This window comes from Nomascus leucogenys, chromosome 12, assembly GCF_006542625.1.
Source record: "Nomascus leucogenys isolate Asia chromosome 12, Asia_NLE_v1, whole genome shotgun sequence".
Classification (NCBI taxonomy): domain Eukaryota; kingdom Metazoa; phylum Chordata; class Mammalia; order Primates; family Hylobatidae; genus Nomascus; species Nomascus leucogenys.
In genome coordinates this window covers 58503677-58519847 of record NC_044392.1, presented here as the reverse complement: position 1 = coordinate 58519847, position 16171 = coordinate 58503677, and the positions used below count along the sequence as shown (strand labels likewise).

The 16171-nt window shown below is 32.5% G+C and overlaps 1 protein-coding gene across 2 annotated transcripts in view; it reads left to right on the top strand.

The window, feature by feature from the left end:
* MAN1A2 (mannosidase alpha class 1A member 2) overlaps positions 1-16171 on the top strand; it is a 176458-nt gene that overhangs the window by 95551 nt on the left and 64736 nt on the right. For both annotated transcript variants that reach the window (XM_030824769.1, XM_030824770.1), the window contains exons 7-8: positions 4972-5095; positions 10850-10943. In XM_030824769.1, the coding sequence (XP_030680629.1) occupies positions 4972-5095; positions 10850-10943 (218 nt within the window). The remainder of the gene's footprint in view (positions 1-4971; positions 5096-10849; positions 10944-16171) is intronic.

Sequence of the window (16171 nt, the reverse complement as noted above, 5' to 3'; positions counted from 1 at the left end):
TACATATTTAAAAAGAAAAATAAACCAGATTCTGCGCTTGGCTGAAGGGCTGTATAATAACAAAAAATAACATTACCTTATAATTGAAGGACAATCTTAACTTTGAAAACATATTTAGAAAAAAGTTTTGTAAAAATACAGAATTAAAATTAGAAGAGACCAATGAGTATTTAAAATGTAATAGACAACTCAAATTATGCTTATGCAGTTTTCCAAAAGGATAGATGAGAATGTGTTAACAGATTGCTTTGGTACTGAGAGGGATTGGAAGAGGTAGAGGGCTTAGAGAAATACTTTTTTTTTTTACTTTATGCTTTTTCAGTGCCATTTAAATTTTAAATCATGAGTATATTACATATCTCCTCAAATCAAAAATCAGACTTCATTTTAAAATAAAAATTAAAGCTATTATATTCATCTGCTGTCAAACAAGGAAGTTTTTTACTTAAAAAAGTTTTAAAGCATCTGCTGTAATAAAAAGGTGAGAAGAAAGCCATTCTTACATTTCAGCTTTACTTGTAGACTAGTGTATTATCTGTCAAAAGCCCTTAAAGCTTGTTTCTTTTGACCCAGCAATTCAACCTTTGTTAATGTACCCGAAGAAATTGGATGTATGGACTAAGGAAGATATCTACAAAATTATGTTTATCACAGCGTATTTCACAAAATCATAAGTACAGGTCGAATGTTCAAGAGCAAGGTCATTTGTTAAGCAAATTTGGTAGTCCATAAGGTAAAACAATACGTTGCCACATAAATGATATCATAGATAAAATATTTACATTATATTAAAAATATTTTATAAGCCAGATTATGGCATCATATAATGAGAATGACCATATAGTGTGTTATTCATAAGAGTATAATTTAAGAATGAATGGGGGAGCTGAAATAATTAAAACTATTTAATTTTCTGAGTATTTAATCACTGACAAATTGGTTTTATTTTATTGGGTATCCTGTAAAATAATTCTGCTATAAACCTGTTTTCTAAAATGAAATTATTAAAAACATACATTCTTGTATATTTTTCTAAAATTGAAATTATTGGCACTTTCAATTGACTCTTGTGTGCTTTTATTAGAGAAGGTATTCTCCCTACAGTTGCTCAGAGCAAATTCTGCTCAATTTTAGGATATTCTCAATTCTAAATTTTTGCATATTAAAATGTTTAAATATTTCAGACCAGATATTTTTACAAATCCCATTCTTTTGCTTTCATTCAGAATACCTTCCACAAATCTGAGGTATTTTTACATTGACTTTTATTTGTAATTATTTTAAATAATCATCCAGTTTAGATGATACAGAATCATAGGGCTTCTCAATTTCATTCCATTGAAGTATACAATATAAAGAAATCTAATTGAAAATAGCTCCATCAAACCATTATTCCTACAAATGAAGATACTTAAGCTTACACATTGAGTGCTTTAATTTCTTTAGTTCATTCTTCGCTTTTGTTGGAACGCATTTCAATATCAGCGTGTTTGCAAGCTTTGTTTCTAATAATTGCAGTTTACTGAAAGCGTTACTCCGTTCTTTCAATACATTGATTAAATATATTCAACTGACTTTGAACAAAATGCAAACCAAAATATAGAAGACTCATTATCAAAACAATTTAATGTGATTGTAGACCACTTAGGGTGATTTACTGTCAAGAGTTTACCAAACATTTTTAGAATCTTTCCTTTTGCTGGTGGTCAGGTAAGAGAAACATATGTTTTGCTTGCTTGTTTTTGTTTTTTGGTATTCATTGCAAATTTTTTGTTACTCAGGTTCTCTGAGTATATACGTAAATTTTAGTATCCAGACCTTTTATTTTGATAAGTTGAAAAAAAACATAGCATTTGCATGAAATGATGATCCGGTTATTTTTTGGCAGCTCATCATCATTTTATAGTTGGAAATTTTGTCCTCAGCAGTGTTATATCTTGTTCTTAGGGATTTTCTTATTTTTCTGAGTTGCTAGGATATATGTAAGTATCAAATTTAATATTTTAGATTCTTCCTGTGACACTACGTAAAAAATTTAAAAACCTTATTTAGAATTTAGTATTTTGAAAACTGTTCCTTTTTGACTTTTGGCTAGAAGTTCTTTTTATAGAGAATGGCAAACTGTTGGACTTCCTAAGTCTTATTTTTATACTTGACCACACTATAATTCATCCACTATGCTGAAACCTAATCTTTCTAAATGGTATGCTTTATTCCTTAAGTATTATGTTTTAATCCTTAAAGTTATTCATGGCTTTCCATCACACTTAAAGACTAAAATTTTACCATGGCCTACAAAATTATTTTATAGTCCAGATTATACCTTGCTTTTTAACCTCATCCTGTGTCATTCACTTCCCCTTACTTTCTGAACTCTAGCCAAACTAGCCTCCTTCCTTTCCCTCAAGGCCATTACATTTGCTGTTTCCCTTACTGGGAATTCTGTTCTTCCAGATCTTTTCATTAGTGGCTCCTCATCATTCAGGTCTCAGTTCAAATCATATCATTTTAGAAACATTTTCTCTGAACATTATATGTAAAAAGCCTTTTTTCTAACTCACTTTCTATCCCTAGTACTCAACATTCTATTTTTCCTTTTTAATTTTTCTTCACAGCAACTATCACTATTTAAAATGATCTTATTTATTGTAAGAGCAGGAATAGTTTATGTCAGGTTCACCACTGTCTCACGGCATAGTAAACACTTACATTTGTGAAATGAATTACTGTCTTATGTAGTTACTATATCCATATTTATTCTTTGATTCTCACTTCTAGCTATAAAATATCCTGGTGGTATTTGCCTTCCATATTTTCAGACAGTTTAAAAATAGCACCAAACAATGAAGGAACTTTAAGCAAGGTTGTGATATGTACTTAAATCTATTTTAATGTTCTCTAAACACAAATAAAATATAACGTATTGAATTGACAGAATACAAGTGAATATAAGATGAGAAATATATATATATATATATATATATATATTTTTTTTTTTTTTTTTTTTTTTTGAGACAGAGTTTCGCTCTTGTTGCCCAAACTAGAATGCAATGGCGTAATCTCGGCTCACTACCATCTCTGCCTTCTGGGTTCAAGCGATTCTCCTGCCTCAGCCTCCTGAGTAGCTGGGATTACGGTGCCTGCCACCATGTCCGGCTAAGTTTTTGTATTTTTAGTAGAAATGGGGTTTCACCATGTTAACCAGGCTGGTCTTGAACTCCTGACCTCAGGTAATCTGCCCACTTCGGCCTCCCGAAGTGCTGGGATTACTGGCGTGAGCCACTGCACCTGGCAAAAATATTTATATTTATACTTCTCCCAAAAAATAAGACAAGATCCTAGAGAATGGTCTAGAGTTCTTGTAGGAATAACCTGGGAACTCTGCTGCTTGAATCGTCTAGACTTCCAGTTCCAACCATGAAATACCTTTTATCAGACTACCCTCCTACCAAAAGCAGTCATGAAAGCTAGACAAAATATATAAAACCAAATGGTTTGAAGACACTGAAATGCAATTAACTCAGGTGGAACTTGAGGGGCTGTGATCCTAAGGTCATTGCCATATAAACATTGGCTTTTTCCGTGAGGATATGTTCTAAATCACGTTCAGAGCAATAGAGGCCATATCTAAAGTGGCAGTCATTTCAGGCAGAGGAGACAATGGACAGGCCCCAGAGCTGCTAAAATGACTGAAACATAGGGACAAAATCTCATGTAGAAAGAAATTGCAGAGGAAAAGCCCAAAATTTATGGACAAATTTCCCTCAAGTCATTGGTGATTCCATAACCACATTTGGTGATTCCATAACCACATATATGGGGCAAGCAAGACTCAAAGAAACCCAGCAGAAAATAGCAGAAGAAATTAAAGGGCTAAGGAGAAAATTTAACAGCCACATGACAGTGGGGAAACCGAGGTTAGGCCGCTTAGGTGCCCTTGGTAAATACCCCTGGCTTCCAAATGAAATTCCCAGGGCCATTTTTGGAGGTTGGGGTAAAAACGGAAATGGACTATTTTTAACAAAACCTAAAACACAATGTAATCTGCGTTTACTCAGTCTGTGTTCAGAAGAAATTTAACCTTTTTAGAAGATAATGTCATTCAAAGCCTCTACGATTTTTCATTTATGTAGTCTGGCTTCAGATAAAAAATTACTAGACAGATTAAAAAAAGAAAACACAAGAGCATATTCTAGAGATTATATCTGCACAAATGAAATGTTTAGGAGATTATTCACAGAAAAATGTTCATGATAACAAAATATTGGAAATAGCCCAAGGGACCATCAACAGGGAATTTATTAAATTGTGTATATTTATGTAATATATTAACTGTCACACAGGCACTATCATCATTTGGTGCAAGCCAGTTCTTTATTGTATGATACTGTCCCGATCATTCACTACAGGGCAGTTTATAACTTTGGATCTGGCACAATAAGTGGAGGTTGCACATTTAAGTTTTGAGACAACTCAAAATGCTCCCACACATTTTCATTTGCCTCTAGGGTGGGGCATTCCACTTGAGAATCATTAATATTATGGAATTCTGTACAACTGTAAAAAAAAAATGAGAAAGCTGTGAACTGATATGGAAAGACCACCAACTTGCTATGTTTTGTTTAAGAAAGGAGGACAATGAGAATATATATTTGGATTGCCTACGTTTGCATAAAACATTCTGTAGTAATATGTAAGAAATGAATGAAAGTGATTTTCTGTGGGGCCTGATGAGGTGAATGGAGATGAGAATGGGTGAAATATATTTACTGGATTTAAAAACTACTGTTTTAATTTTTAGAACATGGATTTATTACCTATTTAAATTTTTAATACAATTTTAGATATAAATAAGCTATTGTGTCAGATATAATAATTTATAAGAGATCTATTTAAAATTTACGTATTCATTAAACAAATGTTTTGGTCTTTTCCCAATCCTGTCTCCTTTTACTTTTCCTTTTCATTCAGTGGAGTAGGGCGAAACTGGGGCTGGGCATCTGCAGGTAGCAGCATCCTGGCTGAATTTGGTACACTACATATGGAGTTCATCCACCTCAGCTACTTGACGGGGGACCTGACTTACTACAAAAAGGTTTGTTTTCTTGCCTTCTATTCTTTGTTTGTTGTAAAGAGTCCTTTAAGATTGGCCCAAAGATTTGATTAATGCTTAAAAGGTTTGCCTTTCTAGATATGTGTTTATTAGGGCTCTAGCCTTTATTTTTTCTTTTGAAGTTACTCAAAGAAATGTCCTATTTAGAACATATTTAAAATATGTATTGTTATTTGAGAAGTTATAAGCACTATTACATTTTTCAAAAATGTCATTGCTATTTTTATGCAGCATTGTGCTGCAGTACCTACCCAGCCTGGTAAGACAAGAAAAACAAAATAACCAGATGTTTAAGAATTGAAAAGGAAGAAAGAAAACAGTAGTTATTCACAGATTATGTGATTATTGACCTAAGATATTAAGTCAGTCTATATTTAAATTACTAGAAATAAGAGTTTAATATGTTTTTTAAATAGATGATCGATATGGATGTTAAAAATCAGTAGCGTTTCTCTACACCAGCTACAAAAGGCAAGAAAATGTCATTTTGCAAAAAGATATCTTATGTAATAGAACAAAAGTATATATGTTTCCTACAAATACATCTAACAAAAGATAAACAAAGTTCAAATTTTTACTCAGCCATGGAAAAGAATGAAATCCTTTCATTTGCAGCCATATGGATGGAACTGCTGGAGGACGTTATGTTAAGTGAAATAAGCCAAGCTTAGAAAGACACGTATTATGTGTTCTCATTCATATGTGGGAACTGAAAGAAATGGATCTCGCGGAGGTAGAGAATAGAATGGTGGTTATCAGAGGCTTGGAAGGGTAGTGAGGAGAGAAGGATAAAAAGGGGTTGGTTAGTGGGTACAGAAGTACAGTTACATAGAATGAGTAAGATCTAATGTTTGATAGCACAGTAGAGTGACTATAACAATGATTTGTTGTATATTTCAAAATAGCTAGAAGAGAAGATGTAGAATGTTTCCAACAAAAGAAATGATAAATGTTTGAAGGGATGGATGTTTCAGTTACTCAAATTTTATCATTACACATTATATGCTAGTATCAAAATATCATGTACAACTCTTTCATATCCATAAAAATTAAAAATAAAAATTTAAAGATACGAAACTTTATTAAATGATATTGAAGAGGATATAAATAAATGGAGAGATATATTTATGTACAGGTAAACAATATCATAAAAATTTCAGTCGTCCCTAAATTGATTTGTAGCATAAATTCAGTGCCAATAAAATCTCTAATGGCCTTTTTCCTCCCAGTGGAACTCGAAAAGACACTTCTAGAATTTATATAGTAAAGAAACATTCTAGACAATTGTGAGGAAAAACACTGGCTAGATTTACATTGCCAAGTTATCAACATTGACAGTGTAGTATTTGCTAATAGGGACAAACAGACTGACAAACAGAATAGATAGCTCTTAAACAGACCTACATATATGTAGAAACTTGTTTTAACAAGTGTCGCACTGTGGATTATAGTAGTTAATTCCAGGAATATTAAAGGTTTAACTTTAAAATATAAAACCCTGACACTTTGAGAATAAAAAATATATGCGCTTGGGGTAAAGAAGGATTTTTACAATGGGAAACAAAAAATATTACCTAGTAAAAATACCCTATAACCCAGCAATTCCATTATTTGGTATGTATATTTACATTATATACATAGAAGCATTGTTTATATTGGCAATTTATGTAACAAAATACAAAATAGTAGTGAAAAATGAATTATATTTATATCTGTTAGTTAAAAGAATATGATACAATTTTTATAAAGTTCAAAACAAAGCTGAACAGTGTATTGGTTAGGGATTCAAAATGGTTTTGATAAATTGTTGAAGTAAAAATAATATATAGAGATGAATCTCTAAATTAAATATTTTATTTGGAAGCACAGAACTCCAATTCAGGGCATACACACAGAGTAGGGTGGTTGGTCCTCAGTACATCCAGAGAACAAAGAGAAGGTTGGAAGTTTTATTAGAGGAGAAATGTTATGTATAGTTTTGAAAGGAAATGTGTTGACACGAGTAAAGCTTCTAGAAGCTGTCTGGCTCTGATTGGTGACGGCAGTAGATAAAACTATAATCTTAGGGTTATAGCAGCTGAGCTGGTGGAAAACATAATTTTTGGAGCTGGTGTTATGTGCCCCAGGTGATTTTCTGCTGGGCCCCTTGACTCTGATTTAGTTGGGTATGACAAGAATGATCCAATTCGTATAATTTGCTTTCACAAAGTCAAGATAATGACAAATATGAAACTCAAGACTACAGATACATCTGGGATATAGGCAGTAGTATGTGAATGGGCAGTGGTAAACAGACCATCAAAGGTGTTTGTAGTGTTGTATTTCTTAAATTGAGATGTGAGTAGAGTCGAGAGATATATGTATATTCCTTTCTGTGTATGAAATACTTCATCAACAGAGAAGAATTTTCAGCAAAGTGGAACTAGATGACAGAATTTTCCCTGTCCTGACTAAATGAATAATAAAAATTAAATATTTTTATATTAATTATATTAATAAAAATTATTTTTTGTATTATATTAATAAAAATATTAAAGACAATAAAAATTCATCAAAGGCAATAAAAGAAGGAAAAGATATAACTTCATGTCATGTTTGATAACCAAAATAAAAAAAAAAAGATTTCTGATTTCTGGAATGAGACATAAACCAGACAATAACCAGATGTTGAAAAATTGAAAAGGAAGAAAGAAAACAGTAGTTATTCACAGATTATGTGATTATTGACCTAAGATATTAAGACAGTCTATATTTAAATTACTAGAAATAAGAGTTTAATATGTTTTTTAAATAGATGGTCAATATGGATTTAAAAATCAGTAGCGTTTCTCTACACCAGCTACAAAAGGCAAGAAAATGTCATTTTGCAAAAAGATATCTTATGTAATAGAACAAAAGTATATATGTTTCCTACAAATAAATCTAACAAAAGATAAACAAAGTTCAAATTTTTACTCAGCCATGGAAAAGAATGAAATCCTTTCATTTGCAGCCATATGGATGGAACAGAAAGTATGGCAATTGTGCAAACATACTGCTGGAAACAAAAGCAGAGTGGTATATAGCATGTAGAAGACTGATAAAGAATCCAGTTTCAAATTTTAAAAACAGTAAAAAAAAAAAAAAGTCACCATGAATAATTCATACTGTAATAGAAATTAAATTTAACAGAGTTAGAACTCAAAACCAAAATAAAACAATAAAGTGATACAAAAATATTGTGGAGCTAAAGAAACAAGCTGAGACCTAAAATGATGTATCCCCATAGCTAATGGAAAACAACAAAGAGCTTGTTGCACCTAGTTAAAAACTGAATTACTTACATGGAATAAAAGCAAGAGATAGTCAAAGGAAAAGCAGAGATTAAAAAGATAATAAATTTGTAAAATAAACATATAATGTATGGGCCTTCCTGAAGTAGAATACCTAAATCATAGGAATTAACCTAAAAGCAGCAAGAAGAAGAAACACTGCTGGGCACAGTGGTTCACACCTGTAGTCCCGGCACTTTGGGAGGCCGAGGTGGGTGGATCGCTTGAGCTCAGGAATTCGGGACAAGCCTGGGCAACATGGTGAAACCACTTCTCTACCAAAAATTAGCCATGTGTGGTGGGGCATGCCCGTACTCCCCAGCTACTCAGGAGGCTGAGGTGGAAGGATCACTCAAGCCTGGGAAGCAGAGGTTGCAATGAACTGAGATCGAGCCATTGCACTCCAGCCTGGGCGACAGAGCAAGACTGTCAAAAAAAAAAAAAAAAAAAAGAACACTGCAAATTCCATTTCTAACAAAATTAAGGGATACTTGATACTTCCTATCACCAAATAGGAAGAAAAGTAGGCATATAAGCAGTAAAGATCAGAGAGAGGTTTGGTATAAACGGAAGAGAGGATGTTTGGGTCTGCAGACTAAAAAATACAAAGTCAGTAGAGCACAGTTCTCTAAATTAGGTGATGTAACTTGACATACAAAACTCAAATTCTCATGAGCAGCAATGAGAACAGGATCACAGGCTAATGGTGAGTACTTCTTTGGACCTTAATAGATGTAATGTGTTGAGAAGCTGGAAAAACAGAATTGAGTAAGGATTCTCACAGACAAGCTGTTTGCACCTGTGGACTTTGGTGAGGGAAGGGAATGAATGACAGATTCACTATTGTGAGCAGTGCTGCATTTCCAATCTCAAGTGGCTGGGTAGAAGCAAAGTCTAAAAAAAACATATTTATGTCTGAACTCTTACCTGGTGTTTTATGTCAAAACTTTCATTCAGGAAAATAGTAATGAGTAATTTGTTAAAAAAAGAACAGGTACAGAATTTGTACAAAGATATTACCGTAAAAAAGGAAAAGGAGGGAAAATTGTGGGCACAAAATACGTAAAAGAGCAATTGAAAATTCCAACCAAATATCACCATGAGAGAAAACATAATAAAGCCTTCATCTCTGTAGAACAAGTATATAAACAGAGATACAAGAGCTCAGAGACAATAAGATGTGATATCAGTAACAAGTATAAGAAAAATAGTTAACAAAATGAAGGCCAAAATGGAAGCAATACAAAGAAAAACAGTGTTCAAAATATAAGGAGCTTAGAAGACAAAATTGAGAAAAGCTAGTAAATGTGTGGAAATAAAAAGAGACAGAAAGAAAATGATAGATAAGGAAGAAAGAAAGAATCGAATAGTATACAGTTTTTGGATGACAGAAGAGTTAATTTTCTCACCTTTTATAACATCATTCAGAACTATCTAAAAAGTGGTCTATGGAATTTTTGAGATTGAGATTGTTATACATAGTGTTGGTCTCAAATGTGAAAGAACACAGGAAATACAGACAGCATCCCTGAGTCCATTCCTAAAACTACTTAAAGACAAAATCCAGCCAAATGAATGACGATGGGAAACTTTGTGGCAGAAGAATTAATTTTGTACTCAAGTCCAGAAAAGTGAAATAATATCAGGTCCTCTGAAAAAGAAAGTTTTCCCGAGTCATTTATACCAGCCAGGTTATTTATCAAATGTAATGACAATATTCTCAAACAAATAAGAGTACAAGGAACATAACACCTCCTCCCACCTCCAGGGGCCCCCTTAAAAGCACTTACAAAGTTCACCCAATCTAGAGTTGAATCAAAATAAATCCCTAGGAAAGTCTCCAGCTTCTTAATATATTTCATGATTTTTCTTCCCCCCTTACCCTCAGGGAGATATTTTAAAATTTGGAATTTCAGGAACTTGAAGATATCTATTGTGGGAACAATATTTAAAGTTCAACAGTTTGTTTTACTTCATTTACTTTTTGATCTGTTCAATTCAAATTAATACTTTACAAAATACAATGGCATTTTATGATTCAATTCCTGTGAAGTTATCTCTGTTCTTATATTTGAATATATATGTGTTGACTGTGTCTGGAATGACGTTTAAAATGACTGATGTTTCAGATGGTATTTCTCGGTAGTAGCATGTTGAGATTTAAAATGGTTTCTATCTGTGCTGTTTTCTCTGTATTATTTTTATTATTGCTTGATTTTAAAATAATGAACACATATCATCTTATAAAAATGAGACATTTAAGAAATAGAAGGCTTTCCTGACTTCCCCCCGCCCCTCCAACACACACACAAAGGCAGGGAATAGGTGTAGATTCTGAGTAAGAAAAAACACAAAGCCTACATTAAAACCAAGCCTTGATGACACTTATTTTTATTAATTGCATTCTTAATTTTATTTTACTCAGGTTATGCACATTCGGAAACTACTTCAGAAAATGGATCGTCCAAATGGTCTTTATCCAAATTATTTGAACCCCAGAACAGGGCGCTGGGGTCAGTGTAAGTATTCTAGTATACCTGAGGCTTTCTTAAAAAATTATTTGTCTGAAAACTCTTTGCTTGATTTAGTAAAAAGTACACTACATGGAGTTAGAAACCCTCAGTGTCTAATCTTGTGGTCTGCTGGTGCTGTTCTTAGGCATGTTTCTGATCTCTCTTAGCTTCAGTTTTCCCACTTATAAAATGGAAATGTTAATAATATGTCTAAGAGTATTTTATTTCCTGTATTGCTAAAATATAATGTGGCAGTTTGAAGGTTGTACTTAAAAACTCTTATTAATAAATTATATCTTCATGTAAATAAAAGCACTGCTTAGGAGAGGGAGGTAAAAGAGGAGTATGAAAAACAAACGAGTATTTACTAGAAGGGGGGCAGTTGTTCTTGGATAAGCCATGTCCATTCATTTTAGAAGAAGGCATCCTGGCCTTCATTATTTACCAGTCTCTGTGCTAAGTTCTTAGAAGAGATTGAGATGGAGAAAGAACATAGGGCTTGGCCTGAATTCACAGGCTGGCAGGATAGGCTGACACATAAATGTTACTGTACAGGAAGGAACCAATTGTTATATGAAACTGTGGTAAAAATGATTCCCTCTGCCTGAGGGGAAAGTATTTTGTTTAGGGAGAGGGTAATTTTTCTTATTAGAGCTCATTTATTTTTGAAGAAATTGATTTTTAAAAGTAACAACTAATATTTATGTGGAAATGTGGAACTTACAGAATTGTAGTAACTGTAGGTTTATCAATGCTATTCTCTTTTAAAAGTTAGGAAAACAAAAACAAATAATAGAGATTGCAACTTTGCCGCTAATAAAACATGATCCAGTTATTTTTGAGACTAATAAAATCATAAGTAGTAAATAAGAGACAAAAGTAACGATCATTTAATTTTAGTATTGAAAACTCTGCTGATTCTGCGAGTAAGAAAATATGCTGGTGTGAGTACCAAGAATAGGAAAACATCTGCCCGGGAATTGTCTTTTTGTTCCTTTCTAGGCAATTGTCTTTTATTTTATGAAAAGAAAGCAGATAGGTCAATATAATTATGTCTTTCGTGGATCTGGGAATAGATCTCAATTTTCGACTCTTTTTATACTTACTTTTCCTGTTTCCTGAAATTATTTACATATGACTCATTTTTCTCTTTATTTTGAAGAAGATAAAAGCTCTAATGCCTAGACTGAGTGGGAATGATATTTTCTGGAAAAACAAAACCCTGAGAGCCACATTTCTAAAATGTAAAAACATAGTTTTCTTATTTCAGATAAGAGTGACTGGATTGGATGTCTACTTAGTAATCTGGATGAATTCTATTATAAATCTTTACCCCTGTGAGTTGTATTGAGATTTGAGAATATTATGATAATGTAATGATATAATAATATATATGAAAAATTATGTTCAGTTCCTGTCTTAGACTGTATGCCAGTGTAAATTCTATATGGTATTACTATTTAAATGTAAAAGATGAAATCATGAAAGTACTAAAAAAAGGATTGAATATATAATCAAGAAAGCCTTTTCTAAGCATGTCGCATAAAACAGAAACTACAAAAAAAGATGTCAGTTTTCCTGTATATTATTGTTAACCTCTGTATTAGTCTGTTCTCATGCTGCTATAAAGAACTGCCTGAGACTGGGTAATTTATAAAGGATAGAGGTTTAATTGACTCACAGTTCCACAGGGCTGGGGAAGCCTCAGGAAACTTATAATCATGGCAGAAGGGGAAGCAAACACATCCTTCTTCACATGGTGGCAGGAAGGAGAAGTGCCGAGCAAGGCAGGGAAAAGCCCCTTATAAAACCATCAGATCTTGTGAGAACTCACTCACTATCAAGAGAACAGCATGGGGGTAACATCTTCCTGTACCCACTCTCCAGAGTGTATATATTTGTATGCTTTTTGAGCCAGCAACTCATTTCCAGCTATTTATTCCAAATAAATTTTCAGAGCTATATATTAAAGTTTATTTACAATAATCTTGGGGTTGTTTATAATAGGGATAATTTGGAAGCAATCTAAAGCAGTTCTGTCTAACAGAACTTTCTGTAATGAGGAAAAGATTCTATTATCTGTATTATCCAATACAGTAGTCACTAGCCACGTGTGACCATTGAGCACTTGAAATGTTGCTAGTATGGTTGTGGAATTACATATTAAATTTTAATTTAATTAACTTACATTTAATTAGCTACTTGTAGCTAGTGCTTCTGCATTGGACAGGGCAGTTTTTAAACGTCTTGTAATAGGGATTTGGTTAAATACATTTTGGCCTGTCCAGATATAGTATACTATGCAGCCATTAAAAGTTATATTTTAGAATACCTGACATAGATAAATATGACATATCTAGAAAGATATTTAGAAAAGGAGAGGAAACACTATAGAAATAGAAACCAAAGTGTTATGTGTGGTTTTCTCTGAATTTGTGTTTTTATTTTCTCCTTTTCATTTACTGTTGCTATCCAAATTTGATTATGAACATCTATTACTTTTGATGTTAGCTTAAAAACATTTTTAAATAAAAAGAGAATCCCATTTTCCATGCCAGTATAAGGATACTCAAAAAAGTAAATCATAGTTTGAGAATTGCCAGCCTTAAAATGATCAAAAGTAGAGCATTGATGACATGGAGGCAGGAGAGTCGCTTGAACCCAGGAGGTGGAGGTTGCAGTGAGCCGAGATTGCGCCACTACACTCCAGCTTGGGTGACAGAGCGAGACCCTCTCTCAAAAAACAAAATAAAACAAAACCAAATCCAAAAAATGGAACTCTTTCTCTTCAACATTGTGTTGAGAAAACTGAATAGCCATGTGAAAAATAATGAAGTTGAACCCTTACTCTATATTATCTACAAAAATTAACTAAAAACAGATCAAAGACTCTAAATTTGAGAACCAAAACTGTATGTAAAACTCTTAGAAGAAAACATAGGGGCAAATCTTCATGACCTTTGATTTGACACTGGATTCTTCAATATGACACCAAAGGCACAGGTAACAATACAAAAATAAAAGGTAAATTGGATTTGATTAAAATTGAAAATTTTTGTGCATCAAAGGATACTATCTATGAGAAAGAAAGACAACCCACAGAATGAGAGAAAATATTTGCAAATCACATATCTTATAAGGTTCTATACACAGAATATATAAAGAACTCCTACAACTCAATAACAGAAGGCAAACTACCTACAACTCAACAACAGAAGGCGAACTACCAAATTAAATAATGGGTGAGGACTTGAATAGTCATTTCTGCAAAGAAGATACGCAAATGGAAAATAATTACATGAAAAAGATGGTTAACATTAAAATACAAATAAACTCACTGAGATACCACTTCACAGCTACTAGGAAGACCATAATCAAAAGGATGAAAAATAAGCATTGGCAAGGATGTGGAGTAATTGGAACCCTTGTACACTGGTAGTAGGAATGTAAAATGGTGTAGCTGCTGTGAAAACCTAGCAGTTCCTTAAAAAGTTAAACAGAATTACAGTATGACCCAGCACTTCATCTCCTCTGTATATACCCAGAAGATTTGAAAACAGAGACTCAAACAGATACTTGTAGCCCAGTGTTCGTTACATTATTTATGGTATCCAAAAGGAGAAAGTAACTCAAATGTCCAACAGATGAATGGGTAAACAGTATGTGAGTATAAACATACAATGGACTATTACTCAGCCATAAAAAGGAATGGAGTTCTGATACATGCTATAATATAAACAAAACTTGAAAACATTATGCTAATCAACAAAAGCCAGCACAAAAGAACAAATATTGTATGATTCCACTTATATCAAATATCTAGAGTTGTCCAATTCATAGAGACAGAAAGTAGATTAGAGTTGACCAGAAGCTTTGGATGAGAAGAAAGTGGAGAAGAAAATGGAGAGTTATTGCTAGAGTTTCTATTTGCAGTGATGAAAAGTTTTGGAAATAGGTAGTAGTGGTGATGGTTTTACAGCACTGTGAATATAATTAATGCTGCTGAATGGTACACTTTCAAAATAGTTAAAATGGCAACTTTTGTTTTATATACATTTCATCACAGTAAAATTTACAACAAAAAAGATAACTTTTATTCCTCTGTTTTTTTTCCTCACAAAATACAAATTACTCTGTAATGTATTCACTCTCAGCAGTTTTTAATTTCAATGTTATAGAAAAAACCATTCACTGGTTATTTTGGCAGAAGATCTTTAAAATCCTAGCGAGCTGCCCTGATATCCTTTTAGCAGCTGTAGTCCTTACAAAATTGGCCAATTTGTTCCTTGTAATGTTTTTGTATATTTTATATCAGCCTCTGAAAAGTATATCAAATTTTATTATTATCTTTGAGCTATATACATCTGTCATATTTATAAATAGTCTGCAAAACAAACATTTAATTGAACTGAAATTTAACAATTCAGCTTTGGCTAACTGTATTATAATTAGAGTAATGATGATGTCTGTGACATGCACATAGCAATCACAGAGAATAATTACTGGTAATTACCTTCAGGAAAAGTACTTGGCAACAGATGTAAAAGAATATAGTAAGAAACCTAGATTTAAAGGCAAATTACTAGTTTTTTTTTCTTTTCTAAAACTTTTTTTTTTTTGCTAGTTTTCTAAGCATGATACTTAGCCTATGTCATTTAGTGATTAAAGTGAAGAAAATACAGGAAATCAGTCATTACTGATTCATTATTTTATATTACTAAATTTATAATTGTGGAAAAAACAAGAATGGATATGTTATTTTGAGTTAGAAAATGAATTCTGATTGTCTTGCTTAATAATTTAGATAATTTATTTAACTTCTCTATGCATCTTTCTTTATCTGTTCTCATTGTACTTATTTAATAGAAAATTCATGTGGGTCATATTTATAATATATTTGAAAATGCTTCAAATTAGTTTTTATTCTAGAATTTCCCATAAGAAGACTTCAAGAAATAGCTTCTGTTAGAAACCTGCTATTAACTGTATAACATGTTGAAATAAATCATATGAATCATTGCTATTTAGGAGTATTTTATAATATGTTAATCAATTTCTGAATATCAAAAGGACCTTAGAGTGACATGGTTTATCAAATTTCACATGTAGGCATATACTCTACAGGAAAGAGAAGTAGCTTCAAGTTCCTTAGTGGTATCCTTTTGCTTTAATGTAATTTCAGATGGTCTGTAAAGCAAGATGGACAGAATTCTCACTTGAGAAGGTTTTTTTTT